We start from the raw sequence: 25,555 nt of genomic DNA, 5'->3' as shown, positions 1-25,555 counted from the left end.
AATTTAATTTAATTTAAAAAATTTTACTTTTTTTCCCCTCTTTTTTCTATCAAACCTCTCCCCACAAGAAGACTGAAATACACCTAAGATCTGGCTTCCTTTATTTGATTTTGTTTTGTTTTAATATTACTTTCTTATTAACTTTTTTCTTCCTTCAAAATGACATGATGAGAAATTCACCCCAAAAGAAAGAAGAGGAAGAAATGATGGCCAGGATTTAATCAACACAGATATAAGTACGACAGTCTGAACTAGAATTTAAAACCATGATTATAAGAATACTAGCTGGGGTTGAAAACAGAATAGAAGACACCAGGAAATCTCTTTCTGCAGAAATAAGAGCTAAAATCCCGTTAGGATGAAATTAAAAATGCTATCACCGAGATGCAATCTCAAATGGAGGATATGACGGCAAAGATGGATGAAGCAGAGCAGTGAATCCGTAATTCAGAAGATAAAATTATGGAAAATAATGAAGCAAAAAAAAGAGGGAAACAAAGGCAAAAGATCACCATACAAGACTTAAGAGAACTGAAAGATTTATTAAGGAGGAATAATATTCATATCATAGGAATCCCAGAAGATGAAGAGAGAGAAGAGGGGCAGAAGGTTTATGTGAGCAAATTATAACTAAAAACTTTCCTAACCTGGGGAAGAACACAGACATCAAAATACAAGAAGCACAGAGAACTCCCACTGGACTGAACAAAAACTAACCATCACCAAGGCATACTGTAGTCAAATTCACAAAATACACAGACAAGGAGATGATCATGAAAGCAGAAAGTGAAAAAAAAGTCTTTAACCTACAAGGAAAGACAGATCACGTTCATGGCAAATCTGTCCAAAGAAACTTGGCAGGCCAGAAAGGAGTGGCAGGAAATATGCAACGTGCTGAATTGGAAAAATATGCAGCCAAGAATTATCCAGCAAGGCTGTAATTCAGAATAGAAAGAGAGACAGAGTTTCCCAGACAAACAAAAACTAAAGGAGTTCATGACCACTAAACTAGCCCTGCAAGAAATTTTAAGGGGGACTCTTTGGAGAAAAAAAAATGAAACAAAACAAAAGAGACCAAAAGTAACAAAGACTAGAAAGGACTGGAAAATGTCAACAGAAACACCACTCTACAGGTAACACAGAGGCACAAAATTCATATCTTTCAATAACCACTCTAAATGTAAGTAGACTAAATCTTCCAATCAAAAGACATAGGTATCATAATGGATAAAAAAACAAGACCTGATCTATATGCTTACTACAAGAGACTCATTTTATACCTAAAGGCACCTGCAGATTCAAAGTAAGGGGATGGAGAACTATTTATCATGCTAATGGACATCAAAAGAAGGCCAGAGGAGCCATTCTTATATCAGACAAACTAGATTTTAAAACAAAAACTGTAACAAAAGATGAAGAAGGGCATTATATCATAATTAAGGAGTCTATTCACCAAGAAGAATGAAGAATTGTAAATATTTATGCCAACTTGAAAGCACCCAAACACATGAATCAATTCATCACAAACATACTGAAAGTCATTAATAATAATACAGTAATAGTAGGGGAATTTAACACCCCACTCTAGCAATGGACACAACATCTAAGCAGAGAATCAACAAGGAAACAATGACATGCTGGACCAGATAGACTTAACAGATATATTCAGAACATTTCATCCTAAAGCAGCAGAGTACACATTCTTCTCAAGTGCACATGGAACATTCTCCAGAGTAGATCACCTAATGGGACACAAATCAGCCCTCGTCAAATACAAAAAGACCTATATCATCCCATGCAGATTTTCAGATCACAAAGCTATGAAACTTGAAGTCAACCACAAGAAAATATTTGGGAAGATCACAAATACTTGGAGATTAAAGAACATTCTACTAAAGAAAGAATGGGTTAACCAAGAAATTAAAGAGGAAATTAAAAAAAGTACATAGAAGCCAATGAAAATGAAAACACGACAGTCCAAAGCCTTTGGGAAGTAGCAAAGGCCGTCATAAGAGGGTAGTATATAGCAATCCAGCCCTTCTTAAATAAGGAAGAAATGTCTCAAATATACAACTTAACCTTACATCTAAAGGAGCTGGAAAAAGAAGAGAAAATAAAGCCCAAAACCAGGAGAAGGGAAATAATGAAAATCAGAACAGAAATCAATACTGAAATTAAAACAAACAAAAAACAAAAAAAAAGGGAACAGATCAACAAAACCAGAAGCTGGTTCTTTGAAAGAATTAATAAAAATAATCAGACTTACCAAAAAGAAAAAGGAAAGTACCCAAATAAATAAAATCACTAATGAAAACAGAGAGATCACAACCAATACTGCAGAAATACAAACAACGATTAGAGAATATTTTGAGCAATTGAATGCCAACAAATTGGGCAATCTGGAGGAAATGTATAAAGTCCTAGAAACATATAAACTACCGAAACTGGAATAGGAAGAAATACTAAATTTGAACTGACCCATAACCAGTAAAGAAATTCAATCAGTCATCAAAAATCTGCCAACAAACAAGAGTCCAGGGCTGGATCGATGTCCACGGGAATTTTACCAAACATTCAAAGAAGAGTTAATACCTATTCGTTTCAAGCTGTTCCCCAAAATACGATGGACAGAAAGTTACCAAACTCATTCTATGAGGCCAACATTACCTGATTCCAAAACCAGACAAAGGCCCTACTAAAAAGGAGAATTATAGAACAATTTCCCCGATGAACATGGATGCGAAAACTCTCAACAAGATACTAGCAAACTGAATCCAACAATACATTAAAAGAATTATTCACCATAATCAAGTGGGATTTATTCCAGGGATGCAGCGGTGGTTCAATATCCACAAATCATTCAATGTGACACATCACATTAATAAAAGAAAGAATAAGAACCACATGATCCTCTCAATAGATACAGGAAAAACATTTGACAAAATACTGCATTCTTTCGTGATAAAAACCCTCAAGAAAGTAGAGATAGAAGGAACACACCTCAACATCATAAAGGCCATATGCAAAAGACCCTAATATCATCATTGTTCAACATAGTACTAAAAATCCTAGCCTCAGCAATCAGACAACAAAAAGAAACAAAGGCATACAAATCGGCAAGGAAGAAGTCAAACTATCACTCTTCACAGACAACATGATACTCTATGTGGAAAACCTGAAAGACTCCACCAAAAAAATGCTAGAACTGATACATGAATTCAGTAAAGTCACAGGATATAAAATCTACGTACAGAAATTGGCTGCATTTCTATACACCAATAATGAAACAGCAGAATATCAAGGTATCGATCTCATTTACAACTGCACCAAAAATCATAAAATACCTAAGAATAACCCTAACCAAAGAGGTAAAAGATCTGTATGCTGAAAACTATAGAAAGCTTATGAAAGAAACTGAGAAGAGACAAAGAAATGGAAAACATCATGCTCATGGGTCAGAAGAACAAATACTGTTAAAATGTTAATACTACCCATAGCGATCTACACATTTAATGCAATCCCTACCAAAATAACACCAGCATTCTTCACAGAGCTAGAACAAACAATCCTAAAATTTGTATGGAACCAAAAAAGACCCCAAATAGCCAAAGCAATCTTGAAAAAGAAAACCAAAGCTGGAGGCATCACAATCCCGAACTTCAAGATGTATTAAAAAGCTGTAGTCATCAAGAGAGTATGGTACACAAAAACAGACACATATATCATTGGAACAGAATAGAGAATCCAGAAATGGACCCACAAATGTATGGCCATGTAATCTTTGACAAAGCAAGAAAGAAAATGCAATGGAAAAAAAAGACAGTCTCCTCAGCAAATGGTATAGGGAAAACTGGTCAGTGACATCCAGAAGAATGAATCTGGACTGCTTTCTTACACCATACACAAAAATAAACTCAAACGGATGAAAGACCTGAATTTAAGACAGGAAACCATAAAAATCCTAGAGGAGAAAACAGGCAACAACCTCTTTGACCTCAGCCACAGCAATTCCTTACTAGACATGTCACTGGAAGCAAGGGAAACAAAATCAAAAAAGAACTGCTGGGACCTCATCAAGATAAAAAGTCTGCACAGGGAAGGACAGTCAACAAATCTAAAAGGCAACCGATGGAATGGGAGAAGATATTTCCAAATGACATATCAGATAAAGGGTTAGTATCCAAAATCTATAAAGAATTTATCAAACTAAAAATCCAAAACACCAATAATCCGGTGAAGAAATGGGCAGAAGACATGAACAGACACTTTTCCAAGGAAGACATCCAGATGGCTTAGACACATGAAACGATGTTCAACATCACTCATCATCAGAGAAATACAAATCAAAACCATAACGAGATACCACCTCACACCTGTCAGAATGGCTAAAATGAACAACAGGTGTTGGCAAGGTTGAGGAGAAAAGGGAACACTTTTGCACTTCTGGTGGGAATGCAAACTGGTGCAGCCGCTCTGGAAAACAGTACGGAGATTTCTCAAAAAATTAAAAATAGAGCTACCCTACAATCCAGCAATTGCATACTAGCTATTTATCCAAAGGATACAAAAATGCTGATTTGAAGGGGCACATGCATCCCAATATTTACAACACTATCAACAACAGTCAAAGTATGGAAAGGGCTCAAATGTCCATTAACTGATGAATGGATAAAGAAGACGTGGTTTATATAGGGGCACCTGAGTGGTTCAGTCGGTTAAGCATCTGATTTCAGCTCAGGTAATGATCTCTCTGTGAGTTCGAGCCTCTCTCAACAGCTCAGAGCCTGGAGCCTGCTTCGGATTCTGTGTCTCCCTCTCTCTCTGCCCCTCCCCTGCTTGCACTCGGTCTCTCTATCTCTCTCAAAAATAAACAAACATTAAAAAAAAATTTTTTTTTAAAGATGTGGTATATACATACAATGAATATTACCCAGCAATCAAAAAAGAATGAAATCTTGCCATTTGCAACAACATGGATAGAACGAGAGTATATTGTACTAAGTGAAATAAGTCAGACAGAGAAAGACAAATACCATATGATTTCACTCATGTAGAATTTATGAAACAAAAAAGAAAAATATAGGGGTAGGGAAGGAAAAATAAGATAAAAATAGAGATGAAGGAAAACCATAAGAGACTCTTAAGTATAGAACAAACTGAGGGTTGCTGGAGAGGTGTTGGATGGGGGGAATGGACTAAATGGGTGATGGGCATTAAGGAGGGCTCTTGTTGGGATGAGCACTAGGTGTTATATGTAAGTGATGAATCACTAAATTCTATTCTTGAAACCATTATTACACTACATGTTAACTCACTTGGATTTAAAAAATAAAAAAAGAAAGGTATAATAATTTTGCTGGATAGTTAATTGGTAACTAAGGTAAGAAAAGTCCTTCACCATTACTGTTCCTTGAGGCTGGACTGCCAGAGGTTGACCAACTGCCACAACTTGCTGGTGAGATTCACTTGATGGACTTATCATCATAACACTCTGGCCCTGAATGGAATATGCTAGAACACAAAGGAAAGCTTAAATAATTAAGATATACTTTTCACATTATTCCAAGTAATGTTGTATTTTAAAACATTAATTTGATTAAACTAAGTTCAACTATGACACTTATGCAGTTACCTATTATCTATATGCAAACATTTTTGAAATTCAGGAGGTATAAAAACCAATGTAATTTAAGCAAATTTTAAGTAATTTTCTATATAACTTTTTAAAATTATAAAACTTAGGTATACTTTTTCACAAGCAAAATAGAATTAGGACACATGGAGTATTTTAACATATATTCCCAGTAAACTTTTAAAGTTAGATGTCAAATCTCACATTTTCAGTCTGAAAACTAAATACCATCTTGAAATATATTTCTATTACATGTAACAAACCTGAGTGTTTTCAAAGTATTCAACAAGAAAAAAAACATCTGAACGTTAAAAGCAGCATTATTGTTCTACTAGTTCGTTGAAAAAAATAAAAACAAAAACAAACAAAAAAACACCACTACTTTTTTTTATTTTTTTTAAGTTTATTTATTTATTTTAAGTAATCTCTAGACCCAATGTGGGGCTCAAACTCATGACCTCGAGATCAAGAGTTGCACATTTCACTGACTGAGCCAGCCAGGCACCCCAAACCACCATTTCCATAGTATGATATAGTTTACAACAGACTTCTAGATTTATTTTCTTTTTAAAATTTTTTTTAATGTTTGTTTATTTTTGAGAGAGACAGACAGTCAAAGCATAAGTGGGGAAGGGGCAGAGAGAGATGGAGACACTGAATCCAAAACTGGCCCCAGGCTCTGAGCTGTCAGCTCAGATCCCGATGCTGAGCTCGAACTCACAAGCCATGAGATCACAACATGAGCCGAAATTTGGTGTTTAACCATCTGAGCCACCCAGGCACCCTGGAAATTTATTTTCTTTTATCCTCACTATTATTGTTGAAAATTGGTATTATTCTCCCTGCACTCCCATTGTTTTAAAGAGATGGAAAAAATGTAAGCTCTGGGTCGCAGACCGAGAGAAGTCTGCAGACTTCTCGCAGAGGTCATAGTCAGACAGTAAAACAGGTAGGCTTGAACTAGGAATTTCTATAATATTTTCTCTACATAATGTCACATCACTAGATGAAAAAAAACTCCGAGTAAGCTGAAGTCTTACATTTGTTGGAAAGCGTGGCTGCGGTGGTGGTATTCAGCACAGTAAGAGCATAATGGGGGGGCAGGGAACCTTTGCATATTGCAGTTATAAAGGCGTCTCTTGAAGTTACAAGGCCCAGTCTTCCACAAAGAGCAGCCATAGTCAGTTCAGCTTTTAAAATATTCTCAGTGGCAGCTTCATCTGTGCTGAAAAGATAAAGTACTGTATTTAATATGATTAATTTATGTTTAATTATACTGCAAACATGATGTGCAATTAGGTATTCAGTGGAGTTTTAAGAAAATCTATAGACAAATAACAGCAAAATATACTTAAGGAATTTTAACTAATCAACATAATATGTGAAAATCTGAATTGGGTGAAAGCAATATATAATACATATTTCATTATTGAAGAAAATGGTTAAGCACTCAAAGATTTAACTTAAAATATCAAGCATTTTAAAATCAGTAAATTCTGCCATTCTGGAAAACAAATCAAAGTTACTGATAATCATCATCACTGTAAAAGTAGTAGTAAGGCTTGACGTGAAAAAAAAAATTCTGTAATTTTAGGATTGGATTTTCCGTTAAAACATTATGACAACTACTCTGGTGGGGAGCAGGGCAAGAATAGGAGGAAGGGGGGAGGTGGCAGAAAAAGAATAATGTCCAAAAACTAATATTAAGAAATAAATCTTAAGACAAATTGAAGTAACAATTTTAATGTTTGTTTCTTATTAACTGTCACATGCAATATAAAAATTATAAAGACTTAATACCTGGCATCAAGAAGGAGTGAGAGAGCAGCAAGTAAACCACACCAGCAGGCATTCACCATTTCTTCCCAAACAGCTCTACTGACTTAAATGACAAAAACACACAATACTTCATGATAACATAATATTTGACAAAATGCTATTCTAAAACCTCCCTAGTCATATGATGATACATTATATATTCCATCAACAACTCAATTATAATACTAAAATCTATAATATTTATATATTTGAACCAATGAAAACTTAAAAACCACACCAGAGTTTCAGAATTCAAAAAGTTAACTTACTGGTGTGTGTGTGTGTGTGTGTGTGTGTGTGTGTGTGTGTTTGTGTGTGTGTAATGTCAGCTCCTTTTCCCTTCCCCTTCATTGGGCCAATCTTTCAGCCTCTGTGATCAGCTAAGAGTGATCAGCTGGTTCAGCCAGGAGATTGGTGACACACACACACACACACACACACACTGGGAATCAAGTAAATAAAGCGAATCCACTGAATAAACTGGGACCAAGTTTTCACTGTTGGAGAAGGTAATTACAAACATGGAAAGTTGAAAATAAACCTTGTGGTATTAAACCAGAACTGGAGAAACCTCATTTACACAGACATTTTTAGACAGGCATTTTTAAAATGTAGAGAGATGTATGCTTGTGTGTGCATGTGTATGCGTGCATTTCTTTTTCAAGTAGTAAAAAGCACACTAGTGCCCATGTGTTAGTTTCCAAATACTATTCTAAACTAAAAGAAGCTAGGGCTCCTTAGATAAATAACTGAATCCTGGGCTTGGCAAGAAAAATCAAAGATGAGTTTAGAACATTTTGTTGTGTCAGATAGTAAGGTAGAGGTCAGAAAATGACAAAAGGACATAGTGACCAGTTTGAAAGGGGTCCCACTGGCAATGTCAGGAACAATCTGAGTGTTAAACCAAATAATGATAATCACAGATTGCAACCCTTCAATAAAATAAAATTCCATTCTGCCATTCTGGGGGAAAAAAAAAAATCAAAGCAACTGATAATCATCATCACTGTAAAAGTAGTAGTAAGGCTTGAAGTGAAAAAAACATTCTGTAATTTTAGGACTGTATTTGCCATTAAAACATCAGGGCAAGAATAGCAGGAAGGGGGGAGGTGGCAGAAAAAGAATAATGTCCAATACATAAAAAATAATATAAATGAATAAATCTTAAAAAAAATAAATGGGAGAGAAGGAAAAGCTCTCTTTAATATTTTAGATTAGTCTCAAAATATTTCTCCACAAAAAGTTCATAATTATTTTTACATTGAAGAAACCAGCCAGACATATTAACCAAATGGTAACATTACCAATAATGAGACATGCTGACACTGTATGCTCCTGACATGTTGATACACTAAGTATAATGCAGCAACATTTCTATGGTAAAAATGAATAAATTGAATCTAATTATGAGGAAACAAAAGACAAACCCAAACTGACTGAGCTACCCTTCAAAAGGGTCAAGGTCATATAAAACAAGAAAAAACTAAGGACATGTTCTAGATTAAAGGACAGTATAGCAACATGAAACTAAATTCAACAGGTAATCCCAGAACATAAAAGACCTCATTGGGGGGCGCCTGGAGGGCTCAACTGGTTAAGCCTCCGACTCTTGGTTTTGGCTCGGGTCATAATCTCATAGTTCATGAATTCAACTCCCGAATGAGGCTCTACGCTGACAGTGCAGAGCCTGCTTGGGATTATCTCTTTCTCTCCCTCTATCTGCCTCACTCTGGCTCACACTGTCTGTCTCTCTCTCTAAAAAAAGAAAACAAAAACAAAAACAAAAAGGAAAAGGAAAAGGAAAAGAAATAGAAAAAAAGACATCATTGGGGCAACTGGCAAAATTTGAATCAGGTCTCAAATTAGATAATACTGGGCTAATGCTAAATTTATGATGGGACTGTACTGTAGTTATATAGGAAACTGTCCTTATTTTTTAGAAAACACTGAAGTATTAAGGGGAAATTGGGCATTATGTCTGCAACTTATTCTCTAATAGTTAAAAAGGTAAAAAGTATAGTGACATATATAAATACAATTACACAAATATGGTACTGTTAACAATTGGGAAATCAGGGTGAAGGATATATGGGAACTCTAGTATCTGTGCAACTTTTCTGTAAATTTCAAATTATTTCAAAATAAAAGTTAAAAATACATCACATATACCTATTTCCTTATCCATTTGGTCTGACGTTGACTGTGATTCTTGCCGTTCTGATGACTGTGTTGGTGAAGAAGCTGCTTCAGTGGTAGTCTGACATTCTGTTTCAACCTCTCCTAACTCTCCTTCAATCATACTAGTGATTCCACGTACAAGGTCTAGCAAACAGTGGAATGCCACAGACATAGCATAACCTTCTGGTATAGTTGGGGGCTCAACTTTGTCCAACATCTCTAGGCTGAAATTATGAGAAAATCAGAACACTAATTAAAAGCCACGATAATGAAAATACATGAAAGGACTTCCATAATTTGTAGTCTACAGAAATTAAGAGCAACAAACTGCAAAAGTGAATGGACATTACTGAGTTTGTGTTGTTCGGAGGAGGGCTCCCTTCTCAGTATTCTAAGAAACTGATTAGAAAAATTAAGGTCTGACCACTTCCATAACTAATTAGTTTAATAACTTACTTTTTTGTCTCTCCCCACAAGATGTGCCAATATTTTCATTAAATGTTGGCACTAGAAAAATAAAAGACATGCAAAATAGTGTAAGACTAAGTGGATTATAAAACCACTCAAATCTGACTAAGGTGCTTTCAAAATAAGGTGCTATCAAATCAATCCTTTAAATGGGAAGACACTTTCACACTGAGAAAGTATTACTGTGAGATATCCAGCTTAGCTATCATCTCAGATACAATATGTCAACAGAGTAAGAATAATACTCAGAGCTTCAGTATGTCAAAGTCACATTTTAGAGCAGTTTCTACCCCATAGTTAAAACAAAGCTTTCAAAAGGGAAGATAAATCTTTTGTATTAAGTCATGGCAAATAAAGAGTTATGGTTTTAAGTTCCTTAAAACTGAAATCTGTCAAGATAAATCAATGGAAAAAGAACTGGTGGTACTGGAACAACTGGATATTCATATGTAAATGAATGATGGTGGATCTACCTTGCACCATATACAAAAATTAACTCAAAATGTATGAACGACCTAAATGTAAGGGCTAAAACTAAAAACTCTTAGTTGAAAACCTGGGAAAAAATCTCCACAACCTCACATTAAGTACTGATTTGTTAGATATGATGCCAAAAGCACAAGCAACAGAAGAAAAAATAAATTGAATTCATCAAAATTAAAAAATATTGTCCTTCAAAGGATACTGTTAAGAAAGTGAAAGGCAATCCACAGAATAGCAAATCATATATCTAATAGGGGACTAAAGAATATATAACACTTATAGCTAAATAATAATAAAAAATAAATAAAAAGGAGCAAAGGATCTGAAAAGACATTTCTCCCAAGATGATATATAAATGGCCAATAAACACATGAATAAGAAACTCAAAGTCATCAGTTTTTAGAGAAATGCAAGTTGAAATATGGTAAGATAACATTTAATATCCACTAGGATGGCTATGATCAAAAGACTATGACAATAATCAAAAGATAGTAATAAGCATTGCTCAGGATGTAGAGAAATCTGAACCCTCATATACTGTTGGTGGGAATGTAAAATGGTACAGTCTCTTGGGAAAATAGTTTGGCAGTTCTTCAAAAGTTAAACATCCACAACTACATGACCCAGCAATTCTACTCCTAGGTATATATCCAAGAAAAATGAAAACATATGTCTAAGCAAAAAAGTTACACACAAATGCTTACAGCAGCATTATCTCTAAAAGCCAAAAAGTGGAAACAACCCAAATGCCCATCAAATGATGGATAAACAAAATGCAGTACATCCATAAATCAGAATTATTTACCCATAAAAAGAAGTGAAACAGTGATATATCCTACAACATGGATGAACCTTCAAAACATGCTAAGTGAAAGCCTGAACAAAAGAATATTTATTGTACGATTACTTTTATATGAAATATCCAGAATAGGCAAATCAGTAGAGATGCAAGGTAGATTCATGGTTGCTAGGGGGTGGGGAAAGGGAGAATGAGGAATGACTGATAATGGGTAAGGGTTTCTTTCTGGGGTGATGAAAAAGTTCTGGAATTAAATGGTAGTTACTGTTGTATATAGCTTTTGAATACAATGAAACCATAAATTATACACTAAGACTAAATTTTATGGTTTGTGAATTACATCTATACATACAATTGAAATCACTAAAGATTACAATAAAAAAAGTTAATAAAAGGGGTGCCTGGGTGGCTCAGTCAGTTAAGCATCTGACTCCTGATTTTGGCTCAGGTCATGATCTCATGGTTTGATGAGTTCGAGCCCCACATCGAGCTCTGTGCTGACTTTACAGAGCCTGCTTGGGATTTTCATACTCTCTCCCTCTCTCTGTCCCTCTCTCTCCCTCCCTCCCCTCCCCCCGCCCCTCCCTGGCTTGTGCTCTCTCTGTTTCTCTCAAAATAAATAAATAAATTTGAAAAAATTATTTTAAAAAATTAAAGTTAATAAAAGAGATTTCCTACTTCAAATCCTAAAAGTCCCTGAATCATAATCAAGACTGGAGGTAGGTAATTTATAAATAAATGCAAAACTCAAAGTAAATAGCTATCATTTGTTGTGCAATTACTCATGGCCCGGGACTTTAAGGTATTTTTTTGGTGCATTTTGTCGTGTTTAAACTCCACACAAAACCCCTAAAAGACACAGATGATGAAACCAAGGACTATGGTGACACCGCTACCAATCAGCAGTTCTTAACCCAAGTCTGATTCTAAAGTCTATCAATTTAGCTCCTAGCATGTGCCGGCTCTGAGTATTTTAAAATTTAGGTATTCAATAAAAATATAAATACATTCTTGATCAAGAGATCTAAGCTCAAACAGCAAGGGTAAATTTTCTGGATTCAACTGTATAAAGCCACACATTAAGCCTATCAGCACTAATTGTTTTTTTTCAGACAAATCTCTACTTTCAAAGAACAAATGATCTACTGTGAAAATGCATCTAAAACAGATAATATAATCTTAAATATCCAAAACTCCAATCCCCAAATTCTATGGTAAAGACTTTAAGTGCCAGAATAGTTAGGAGAAAAAAGGTGATTTATGTTTATTTATACCACAACCTATAACATGGCCTACACTTTCTTACCTCAATATTTCAGGGCTAGTTTATTAGAATCACTACATAAATTCCAGTTTTAGATAAAATGTAACTCATTTATTTAAATATTTTTAAATTTAGGTAAACTTGCAAAACTGTCACAAGCCCAACTTTGAAAGAAACCACAGTGTAATTAATCTGAAAGAATATGTCAACAATACTTAGGTCAAAACTACTTCTGAGGGCACCTGGGTGGCTCAGTCAGTTAAGTGTCCGACTTCAGCTCAGGTCACAATCTCATGGTTCGTGAGTTCGAGCCCCGCATCAGGCTCTGTGCTGATAGCTCAGAGCCTGGAGCCTGCTTCAGATTCTGTGTCCCCCTCTCTCTCTGCCCCTCCCCTGCTCATGCTCTGTCTCTATCTCTCTCAAAAATAAATAAACATTAAAAAAATTTTTAAAAAACAAAAAAACTACTTCTCTCTGTACATCACTTAAGTTTTCAAACGATTACATACTTAAAAAAGTCAATACATGAACAGAATACACAATCAAGATTTCCATTTTTACCTTCAAAGAAAATAGTAAAAATAACTTTATACTCGAAATCACAGTATTTAGTAGCATAACTAGTTAAAATCAACTCTCTTAATTGACAAGGACTAAATTATCAACAAACAATTGGCCCTGGGGATCCTTGGTGGTTCAGCTGGTGGAGCATCTGAGGTCAGGTCATGATCTCATGGTTCATGGGTTTGAGCCCTGCGTCAGCTTCCACTCTGACAGTGCAGAGCCTGCTTGGGATTTTTTTCCTCTCTCTCTCAATAAATAAACTTAAAAAAACTATTTACTGTTCTTTTAAAACAAAAAGAATAAATTAAACAATTGGTTTCAGGGGCCCCTGGGTGGCTTGGTTGGATAAGCAGCCAACTCTTGGTTTCAGCTCAGATCGTGATCTCACGGCTTTGTGGGCTCAAGCCTGGCATCAGGCTCTGCGCTGGCACCATAGAGCCTGCTTGGGATTCTCTCTCTCCCCTTTTTCTCTGCCTCTCCCCTACTTATGCTGTCTCTCTCTCTCAAAAGAAAGAAAGAAAGAAAGAAACAAAGAGAAAGGGAGGAAGGAAGGAAGGAAAGAAAAAGAAAGAAAGAAAGAAAGAAAGAAAGAAAGAAAGAAAGAAAGAAAAATTGGACCATTGGTTTCTGACTTCCATTTTATTAATAAAAAAGCAATTATTACAACTTTGCCAAGTAATTACTCTTTTGTCATTTGTTTTGATTTTTCTTCCTCAAGCACTCACTCTCCCTTTAGTTATGTATCTGTTCAATCTTCTATCCTCAGAGATCATTTCTGTCCCCATCTTCACCTTGGTCACTCTCTATCCCCTTAACTTGTCTTTTCTTCAAAGAATTAAAGTCACTAGCAAGGTGATGTTACATGTTTATTTGAGCCTTTATTGACTATCTCACTCACTAATACATAAGTTCCATACGGGCAGCAATTTAGTTCCATGTTGGGGTTTTTGCAACTTATAAAATGAGGTGGGAAAGTGAATGAATCAGATTACTGTCTCCTTCAGTGCTAGAAATATGATTCTTTTAAATCTGATTCTCTAGTATACTTGCACCACTAGCCTTTATAGCAAGCAAAAGCTTATATGAGACTAGGTAACATTATCTTTTAAATGACTAAGAATAACAATGAATTTTAGTTAAATATTTCAGTCCTCTATGACTCCATGCTTTTACACTTTTAGGCAAACTAAAGCTGTACAGCAAAATATCATGATCATACAATGTAGACTGACACACCATATAAATTTATCATTTAAACTAGTCAGAGAAAAGGAGGTTGGGCAAATGAGTAAAGGGGTGTGGGAGACACAGGCTTCCAGTTCTTCTAGTCACAGAATGAATAAGTTACAAGAATAAAAGGCATAGCATAAAGAATAGAGTCAATGATATTGTCACAGTGATGTAAGGAGTCAGATGGCAGCTACACTTGTGATGAACACAACATAATGCATAAACTTGTCAAATCACTGTATTATATTGTACACCTGAAACTAATGTAACATGTGTACTATACTCACATTTTTTTAAAATGTTTATTTATTCTTGAGAGAGAGAGAGAGAGAGAGAGAGAGAGAGAGAGAGACAGTATGAGCAGGGGAGGGAGAGAGAGAGAGGGAGACAAAAGCTGAAGCAAGCTCCAGGCTCCGAGCTGTCAGCACAGAGCCTGACACAGGGTTTGAACTCACAAACCATGAGATCATGAACTGAGCTAAAGTCGGACGTTTAACTGGCTGAGCCACCCAGGTGCCCCTATGCTCAAATTTTAATGAATGAATAAATAAATAACCAAACAAACCAACAAACTAGTCAGAGACTCTGCTTCAAATCTTAAGTTTTGATTTACTGTCATCGGAATAGTATTTTAATTATACATACTAAGCATTCAAAATGTATGAAATAACTGCTTCACAACAGCTGCAGCATTAAACCTATGTGGTATTAACTGCTTTATCTCTGGAGCACTGTAGTTCACTTCAAACTAAGAAAAATCAACAATACACTGCCGCCTATATATTTGTTAAACTGAAATAACTAATGATAATACAAATAACATATATGGTATCCATTAAACACTTCAAATTAATTAAACTAAAAGTACTGTATGTTAAACCCTAACAATGGAATTAGCTAAACAGTTAAAATAACTTTTATTACCTAGAGAATCCTGAAAGGTAAATATATCACTACTCCCATTTTATAGGTGAAGAAACTGAGATTTTTAAAATTAAAGAATTTGCCGCTGGTAAAGTCAGTATTAGAAGACCTAAGTCCAAAGGGTCTGAAATCAAGTCACATACTTAAATCAAAAAGCCATATAAAACAGCTGACTAGGTCCTCAGGTAGAAAAAACACATTTTGTTTCATAATGCTATTAACAGGTCTACAAATAGACAAAAGAAAACAAACAAAATCCAATCCTTAGTAAAAATCTCAAAATATGGCCAAAAAAATTAGTTCTAAACTGTATTGGAATTAGTAGGCTTAAATTCAAAATATAATGCAGAGAGAAACATTTTATGATAAAATATCCCCAACAACATCAATCATAAAATAAGGCTACTACTACTTACTAGGTGGCTTTTGCACTGCCTTGTACTGTTATAGTCAGAATAGGTATCCAAGTTCCTCTATATTCAAATGCTGGTAGCAAAGTAACACCTCCACCAATCCCCAACATTCCTGAGTTAGCTGGTGTTGAGACAGGGCCCCCTGAGTTATTGTTTCCTATTAGATAAGGAGAAGAAAACAAAGATACCAATTTACTACTTAATTACAAATCAATGATATTAAAATATCTGTTCAATTAAAAAAAAAAATTGTTCTAGGGGCACCTGGGTGGCTCAGTTAGTTGAGCATCCAACTCTTGATTTTGGTTCAGTCATGATCCCAGGGTCATGGGATCGAACCTGGAATCAGGCTCCATGCTGAGTCTGGGGCCTACTTAAGATTCAGTGTCTCTCTCTCTCTCTCTCTCTCTCTCTCTCTCTCTGCCACTCTCCCCAACTCCTGTTCTAAAAATAATTTTTTTTAATTTGTTCTACAGGAATGGATACTGCACAAATAAATGAAGTTTATCAATCCTGTTATGGCTATTAGAGAGTCTCTCTGTCTTCCCAGAACACCATTTCCTTTTTTACTTTTTAGAGAGAGAGAGCACGAGCAGGGAAGAGGGGCAGAGGGAGAAAGAGAGAGAATCTTAAGCTAGCTCCACACCCAGCACGGAGCTCAACACAGGCTCTCATGACCTGAGCTGAAATCAAGAGTCAGACACTTAACTGCCTGAGCAACCAGATACCCCACCATTTCCCTTTTTATAAAAAAAAAAAGTACTAATTAGTAAAACTATTCACAAACTTTACAATATACTTTCTGTTAGACCACTTTTCACCATAGGTGAAAATAATGAATTAAAAAAACCATTAATCAGATAGTAAAAAGTAGAAGATAAAGAAGGCAAAGAGAAACTAGAAGTTGTACACTGATTTCCAAACAAGCTTAAATCAAGTTCACCCATTTCGTTAAAAGAAAGACTAACAGACCTCCTAAGATGGTGAACCAGACTATTTATTTATTTATTTATTTATTTATTTATTTATTTATTATTTTAATTTTTTAACGTTTTATTTATTTATTTAAAAAAATTTTTTTAACGTTTATTTATTTTTGAGACAGAGAGAGACAGAGCATGAACAGGGGAGGGTCAGAGAGAGAGGGAGACACAGAATCCGAAACAGATTCCAGGCTCTGAGCTGTCAGCACAGAGCCCGACACGGGGCTCGAACTCACGGACCGCAAGATCATGACCTGAGCCGAAGTCAGTCGCTCAACTGACTGAGCCACCCAGGTGCCCCTTGTTTTATTTATTTTTGAGACAGGGAGAGACAGAGCATGAACAGGGGAGGGTCAGAGAGAGAGAGACACAGAATCTGAAACAGGCTCCAGGCTGAGCTGTCAGCACAGAGCCTGACGCGGGGCTCAAACTCACGGACCGCGAGATCATGACCTGAGCCGAAGTCGGCCACTTAACCGACTGAGCCACCCAGGTGCGCCCAGACTCTTTTTTTTTTTATTTTTTTAAAAAAAAAATTTTTTTTTTCAACGTTTATTTATTTTTGGGACAGAGAGAGACAGAGCATGAACGGGGGAGGGGCAGAGAGAGAGGGAGACACAGAATCGGAAACAGGCTCCAGGCTCTGAGCCATCAGCCCAGAGCCTGACGCGGGGCTCGAACTCACGGACCGCGAGATCGTGACCTGGCTGAAGTCGGACGCTTAACCGACTGCGCCACCCAGGCGCCCCACGCCCAGACTCTTTTTAAAGAGAGGCACAAAATGAAGACTCTTTTAAAATGAAGATAAACATCTAAAGTCTTATTCTTATGTGATTAGAGAAACTGAAAGTATACCAGAGAAAGAAACATATTCTGGAAAGAAATAAACACAGGGCTCCTGAATGGCTCAGCCAGTTAAGTGTCCAACTCTTGATTTCGGCTTAAGTAATGATCTCACGGTTTGTGGAATCGAACCCCAAGTTGGGCTCTGGGTCGACAGCATGGAGTGTGCCTGGGATTCTCTCTCTCCCTCTCTGCCCCTCCCCTGTTGATGCACATGCTCATTCTCTCTCTCTCTCTCTCTCTCATAATAAATAAATAAACATTAAAAAAAAAAGAAAGAAAGAAATACGGGTGCGTGGGTGGCTCAGTCGGTTAAGCATCGACTCTTGGTTTTGGCTCCAGGTGTGATCTCTGGTTCATGACTTTAAGCCCCATGCTGGGTTCTGTGCTGATGAGGCACAGCCTGATTCTGACTCTCTCTATCCCCCACCCCCCAAAATAAATGAATAAGCTTAAAAAAAAAAGAAAGAAAGAAAGAAACACAATTGCCTCAATAAGACTGAATATTCCTTTTTTTTTTTTAAACTTTTTTTTATGTTTATTTTATTTTTGAGAGAGACAGAGCATGAGTGGGAGAGGGTTAGAGAGAGACACAGAATCCCAAGCAGGTTCCAGGCTCTCAACTGTCAGCACACAGCCCAATGCAGGGCTCAAACCCACAAACCATGAGATCATGACCTGAGCCAAAGTTGGGCACTTAACCAACTGAGCCACCCAGGTGCCCCGAGATTGAATATTCTTTAAGTGAAAGTCTTTACTATCAACACATTTAGGTAATTCAAATTTCTTTATTCACAAAATTTCTATGAAATACCCTCTCAGAATAGTGCATATTGTAAATTGTGGCAGAATATAAAAAACAAAATATGAATTAGCCTTTACCAGCTTGGTTTGTTGTAGCAGGATTTCCAGTAGGAGGGACAAGAAACAATGACTGGATAAAAGATCCCAGGGCATTTACAATATCACGAAAAACCTTGGTAGAATGCTGTTTCATATCATAGGACTGACAAAATGACCTGTAAAATAATTTTTAAATAAAATAAAATGTTTAATAAAATGTTTCTAGGGAAAATATTTGAATATATTAACATTTTTTAATAGCAAGTAATTTTGATTTGTCAGTCTGAATGCTATACTTAAAACTTCATCACACCTGAGTTATTCTACTAAGTTAGTACAAAGGTTGAGACTGAGGTCAGTGTTCCAAAAAAATTTTTCTTGGCTGTATTAACCAGTAATTTGGACAGATGGCAATTACTACCCATGTTTTTTGCCCACTTCTCAGTTGTTTTCCACACTCACACCCCTACCCCTCTATATACATACAATACACAATTTTCTTTGTTTAGAAATCAGTGACGTTTGGGAATACTTAAAAGTCTTCCTACTAGCACAAACATTAACCTATTTAACTAAATACTGCTGAGGTTCTACCTTAATAGCTGAGGCTGCACACAGAGTCTGTGTATAGATTCTACTGCAACAGCTCGTAGCCACTGTGGTTTATCTGCATCCAGAAATTTCACCAGAAGTGACAGAAATATCTCACATTCAGTTACCTAAAAAGTATAAGATTTTTTAATAATATTTCTTTAAATCTAAGATAAGAATTTATAAAATACACTCTTGTTCTTAGTTTATGGAAAAATCAATAAAATCTTCTAACTTTAAATAAATTACAATTCTTAATGGGGAGTAGAGAAAAGGAAGGGAAGAGCAGTTATATAAGGGAAAAGCTAACAGTAAAAATAATCAGTCTCTCTCTAAATACATCTCTGAAAACACACACTAGTCATCTGCTCACATGGTCAATCTTTTATCCTTATTCTTTAGAAAGCACTATGCACCATCACACCATCCTCACTGCTGCCAGGTAGCACACATTATCATGTAAACCGCTGGTAGGATGTATATTCTACTCTTTAATAATACCACAAGTTTTTCCATACGTTCTTGTGCTGCTTAAACAAAGAGGCAATAAACGTAAGCATGTTTAGTGTATATTTTCTAGGGAAAAACAAAAAGGAATCCATAGCAGTTAGCAAGTATAAGATATAAAGTACTTAGAATGAGGCCTGGTACATAGTTTCCCTTTCTTTATAAATACCCGTTATCATTACTGTTAATATAAATCATCTCTTCTGCAAGCTCTTTGTAAATAAAAATGTTTAGAGCACATTCTCAACATTACACACTAAATGTGTGGTAGATGAATAAATGAACAAAAAAAAGTAACCAGTTTTTTCAAAAGTTAATAGATTACTTCTTAATGTTACACATTAACTGAGGGCACAGCAGGATCCTTGTGAGCTAAGAACCTGACGTTGTGGTTAGTAGGCCAAACTGAAATCTCCCTTTATACCAAGTGCAGCACATTATTGGATGAGTTAGCTGGGGGTACCCTGAAATGAGTAAGCATCATGTGGGGCAAGAAATTTCAGAAATATAGCAGTCGTCAGGATGTTAGCCCAAAGTCTTAGCAGCTGGTATCTTCTAATGTCTTACAGTACTGTTAACTGGATGCTTAAAACTAGGACATAATCATGAAGATAAAGCAGGAGGGATAATTAAAAACTTGATTCTTGGATTGCTATGATTGGGGAAGTCCTAAAACAGAGGCTTATCACTGTCCTAAACATGATACTGTTAAAAAGCATTAGATCAGAAATCAGATGGGCTCAGCTTTATCCAACAGAGTGGATGACAAGTTACATAACCTTATAAATAAAGGATAAAAGCATCTCATCTTCCGGAAAAGTCAAATGAGAAAATTGTAAAAATAAAAACGTCTCGTAAATATGATAAAGTGCCATGCAAATACGGAGCACATTTTTTCCTAAACAAATGATCCCTTTTAGTAAAGAACTGATAAAGAGTCATGCTGGTGACTCACTATGCAAGTTGTTATCTACAACAGAGTTTTAACATTAGTGGGTCCTCCAAACGTGCACTACCTCTTTTAGAATAAAAGTGAAATATAAATGCGGTAGTACAATTGAAGGCTCATAAGCCAGGTTTTGAGGCCAGAAAACAAAGGCTCTCAAAAACATTATATCACAGCCAAAAGAAATATTATTATAAAACTTGCCTTGAAGAGTATATCAGTTCCTCTCCTATAAGAGAAGGACTACAGCACATTCTGTCAGCTGAAAAATCATGTATGAGGAGTACTATGTACATAACAATACCTAGAGACCTGTATTATTTTAGTACTTATTTCATAAAAATTACTATCTGAATATATCGTAACATACAAAAATTCAAAGGCTTTAATGAATATATTGTAACATACAAAACATACAAAAATTCAAAGGCTTTAATTTGTAATCTTAAAAAAAAAAAAAAGCAAATCAAACAACTTATACTACAGCCACTACAACCTTGTAATTTGGGTAAATGAGAGCCTCTCTCCTGAGGTCTGGAACTTTGGTCTCCTTTCCTTCCTCCTTGCCAAGTGTGAAAGTCTGATCAGAGAACTAGTGTTGAGGTCACTGCATTGTTCTCAAGGACATCAATGGAGAGCACCTGCTGTGAATTTATTAAGCCTTTTTCCCAAGAAGCTGCACTCACAGGGAAACGTGTATTAAGAATGGTATCTATGGGGGGCGCCTGGGTGGCTCAGTCAGTTGAGCATCTGACTTCAGCTCAGGTCATGATCTTACAGTTCTTGGGTTCGAGCCTCACGTCGGGCTCTGTGCTGATAGCTCAGAGCCTGAAGCCTGCTTCGGATTCTGTGACTCCCTCTCTCTCTGCCCCTCCCCTGACCATACTTTGCCTCTCCAAGATAAACATTAAAAATTTTTTTAAAAAGAATATTTAAAAGAATGGTTTCTATGGCCTAAGTCTAATTGGCCTAATGTGCATGAAGATACCTCATAAACTCCATTATACTAGCATGAAGAGTGATGAATGTTTCTGAATTCCTACAGTCCTTTGGTACTGGATAGTAGTCAAGAGACAACTGATGCTTAAGATTAATCATTCATTCTGGTAGAAATTTTAATCACAGTAGCACATGGATTTCTGATAAGGAACTATGTACATAATAAAGTAACTGTTGACTTAGGACACAACAAAGACAATCTGATAGACTATAAATGCAGGAGTCTATTTCTCAAAGGCTGATAAGAGTAAACAACCTTTTGGCTAATGAATTTGTAGTGCTAAGATCCTTTGTTGGAGACATGTATGTGAAGCAGTAGAAAATTAGGTTGGGTAAGTCAAAATAGCCCCATTAACTCCTTTTTAAAAGCAGTGAGTCAAAGGTAGAAGAGAGATATGCTACCAATTTATAAGCTAAGTTTCACAAATCCCTTAAACTATCTTCCTAAAAAACATATCTGGACACAAAGCATAAATGATTCAGAGGACAGAGAAGCATCTAGCTCAGATGATAGAAAAGAGAAAGAATATAGTATACCTGCTATATTATATCTCTTCCTGAATGACCAGGGCATTCCAATTTCCTCCAGTCACTCTAGATATATTAACAGAACTAACCTTTGAATGTTAGGTATTTCCACCCCTGAGCTACTTGATACAACAAAATAAGCTGGTGAATACTGAAGAACAGATTCCCTAGTTAAGTGATTCCCCAAAGTGGGGTCAAAATGAGGTCACAATTATTTTTATAGTAATACTAAGATATTACTTGCCATTTTTAGTGTATTGACACTTGCACTGATGATACGAAAGCAGTGGTGGGTATAACAGCTGGTGCTTTAGCACGAATCAAGGCAGTAGCAACAAACTGCACTAGTATCATTGTATTTTTCATTCCCACACACAATTTTGTTTTAAAAAGGTCTGTTTCACTAAACAACCACAATGAAAATAAGTAAATAAAAATAAGCATAAATAAAAAATAAAATACAAATTATTAATTTTATTAAATTTGACCTGTGTCTGTCTTTTTAATTTTCTGCGTGACAAAACGAGAATATATATGAAGCAGTTTTTCTACGTATCAAAGTACAACGGTTGTCTGGGGAAAAACATAGTTAAGAACTGATCTAGTCACTTTTTTCCCCCTAAGGAACACCATTTTAACTGAAAAAGCAAACGGTAAATTACGACTTTTTAGACTTGTGTACATCGCAGACACTTAATAAAAAAATGAACAAAGTAAGCTTGTAGCTGTAAGGGAAACAAATAACAGTATTTGTTGCCAACAAGAAGATTTAAGCTTTCAAGCAAAAGTAAGTATTTTAGAAAATTTATATCTACCACTGTGACCTTGACAACTTCTTAATAACAGATTTATCTGATAAATGGTTGGTGATTAACAAAAGTGATTTCTGGTAATGTATAAAATGTTGACATTTGGATTATCTGCATAATTAAAATACATGATATTACAAAATCATGTATGGATAAAAGATACAATCAGAGCACAAGATGAATCAATGAATTTTAATGTAACCGAGTATGAAAATGTCATTACTATGGTTTCAATACTACACCTTTAAGAAACTGTCACTTGGTCCAGTCTGGTGTAGTAGCAAAGAGGAATATCCACTATTAAGATAGATTTAATATCCATGAAGACAATTCTGCCTTTTCCAACTACATGTCTTTGACAAGACAGATTTTCTTCATATGCTTCAACCAAAACAACACGTCACAATAGAATGAAAGAAGATAAGAAAATCCAGTTATCTTCTATTAAGCTAGACATTAAGGAGATTTGCAAAAAATATCTTTGTTTTCCTCTTGGAAAAATAATGAGTTTTATGTTAACATGAGTGGGTTCAGTATGATCTGACTTAATTTTTAGTACAATAAATGATAGAAAAAATCCACATAAACAAAAGGTCAATATTTTCCTACAAGCATAAAGAGATCCAAAGACTAAAAAGTGTAAGAATTACTACTCCAGTATGTCACCTAGATGTATAATTTCCATGTTTAAATAAAGAAAACACAAAGAAATGAGAGAGAAGCATTGCACATAAATTACATATCTTACTCCACAAGTATCATACCTTTAACTTTTGCCCTTGGAGAAGCTGTAGAATGTCTGAACTTGCTCATAATGAAAAGTGCCAATATTACAAAATCTAACAGTGTGGAATTAATATTTTAAATCATCTGAAGATGAATTTGCCTTTACAAACACAGTAAGGTAAGTTTTACCAGTTGGTCATTACCCCCAAGGAGTGAAGTACACGGAAGTAGGCCTTTCTCTACCACCTTTAGGTAGTAATATTCAATCTTTCCAGTAGCTGGTGACACTGTTACTTATCTTCCCCTTTTATCCCCCACCCAAGTCAAGGAGATTAAGGTCAAAATATGGAGAATGGTATGGTAACAGTATGAAAAATGTGACACTAAACAGCCTTGGAGAGAAAAGAAATAAGAACTAAGAAAACAGAGAAGTAGTAAAAAGCACTGGGATTAAGAGCGAGGATTTTGGGGTCTAAAAGAATGAGTTAACATCCCAGCTCTGTGCTTATAAAGTATAATCTCAGGCATTTTACATAAATATCCTGAGCCTTATTTTTTCAGCTGTAGTAAAGTCTAAGTGAATATATGTAAAGCACTTTGTATAGTGTCTGAAATATATGCACTCAAAAACAGCAATTTCATCCCAAACCAAAATTACTGAGGAATGAGGTATCTGTATCTCTTAAGAAGTCACTGGATGGGGCGCCTGGGTGGCGCAGTCGGTTAAGCGTCCGACTTCAGCCAGGTCACGATCTCGCGGTCCGGGAGTTCGAGCCCCACGTCAGGCTCTGGGCTGATGGCTCGGAGCCTGGAGCCAGTTTCCGATTCTGTGTCTCCCTCTCTCTCTGCCCCTCCCCCGTTCATGCTCTGTCTCTCTCTGTCCCAAAAATAAATAAACGTTGAAAAAAAAAAAAATTTAAAAAAAGAAGTCACTGGATGAACTGCTATATACTAAAAGTGGTGGACAGAAACTAAGTTCTTAGTCTGCTGAGATACCATACCAAAATACCACAGACTGGGTGGCTTAAATAACAGAAATCTATTTATCACAGTTCTGGATGCGAGAAGTCTAAGATCAGGGTGCCAGCAAGGTGAGATTTGCATCAGACTGCTCTTCCTAACTCACAAGCAGCTGCTTTATCACTGTGTTCTCCCATGGCAGAAAGAGAGAGAAAGAGCAAGAAAGCTTTCTAGTGTCTCTTCTTATAAGGTCATTAACTCCATCATCATGGCCCTACAGCATGACTTCATCTAAACTTAATTATCTCCCAAAGATTCCATCTCCAAACACGATCACATTAGGGGTTAGGGCTTCAAAATACTAGTTTTGAGGGGGTACAAGTAAGCACCAAGGTGACTTTTTTTTATAAGAATATAAAAGTTTTTCATAGCATTATGCATTAATTATGAGAGTAGAAGATTTGGTGTTCTATGACTGATGAGTGGATATGAAAAGGAAAAGGAAGAATATCTCTGCTTCCTATACTTTTATCTTAATTTAATGTAGTTAAACCAGCATTTTAGAGAAGTCTTCCTAAGACAACTCTGATAATACTTAGGAAAATAAGTAGGGGAGTGATAGATATTTGGCCTTGTCATAGGTGAACTCTACCAGCTTTTGTTTACCTGAGAAAGTCTTAATTTCTCTTTCATTATTAAAGGAAAGTTTTGCTGGGTATAGTATTTGTGGCTGGCAGGTTTTTTTTTCTTTCAATACTTTGAATACATCATCCCACTCCCTTCTGGCCTGCAAGATTTCTGCTGAGAAATCTACTGAGTCTTATGAGCACTCCCTTGAACATGATGAGTTGCTTTTGTTTTGCTACTTTAAAGATTCTCTGAAACTTTTAACAGCTTAATTATAACATGTCTTGGTATAGTTCTCTTTAGATAAATCCTAGTTGTAATTCTCTGAGCTTCATGAATTTGTATGTCCCTTTCCTTCTTCAAATTTGGGAAGGTTTGGGCCATTACTTCTTCAAACTGGCTCTCTGCCCCTTGCTTTCC

General features: G+C 35.9%; 1 protein-coding gene across 4 annotated transcripts in view; it reads right to left on the bottom strand.

Annotated features, from left to right (window-relative positions):
• MON2 (MON2 homolog, regulator of endosome-to-Golgi trafficking) overlaps positions 1–25,555 on the bottom strand; it is a 119,777-nt gene that overhangs the window by 52,912 nt on the left and 41,310 nt on the right. For all 4 annotated transcript variants that reach the window (XM_047865426.1, XM_047865427.1, XM_047865428.1 and 1 more), the window contains 7 exons: positions 19,037–19,161; positions 18,482–18,618; positions 15,777–15,930; positions 9,620–9,852; positions 7,433–7,514; positions 6,673–6,857; positions 5,399–5,511 (listed from right to left, as the gene is read on the bottom strand). In XM_047865426.1, the coding sequence (XP_047721382.1) occupies positions 5,399–5,511; positions 6,673–6,857; positions 7,433–7,514; positions 9,620–9,852; positions 15,777–15,930; positions 18,482–18,618; positions 19,037–19,161 (1,029 nt within the window). The remainder of the gene's footprint in view (positions 1–5,398; positions 5,512–6,672; positions 6,858–7,432; positions 7,515–9,619; positions 9,853–15,776; positions 15,931–18,481; positions 18,619–19,036; positions 19,162–25,555) is intronic.

This window comes from Prionailurus viverrinus, chromosome B4 (genome assembly GCF_022837055.1).
Source record: "Prionailurus viverrinus isolate Anna chromosome B4, UM_Priviv_1.0, whole genome shotgun sequence".
NCBI lineage: Eukaryota > Metazoa > Chordata > Mammalia > Carnivora > Felidae > Prionailurus > Prionailurus viverrinus.
The sequence above is the reverse complement of the archived record's forward strand: the minus strand, read 5'-3'. Positions and strand labels throughout refer to the sequence as shown.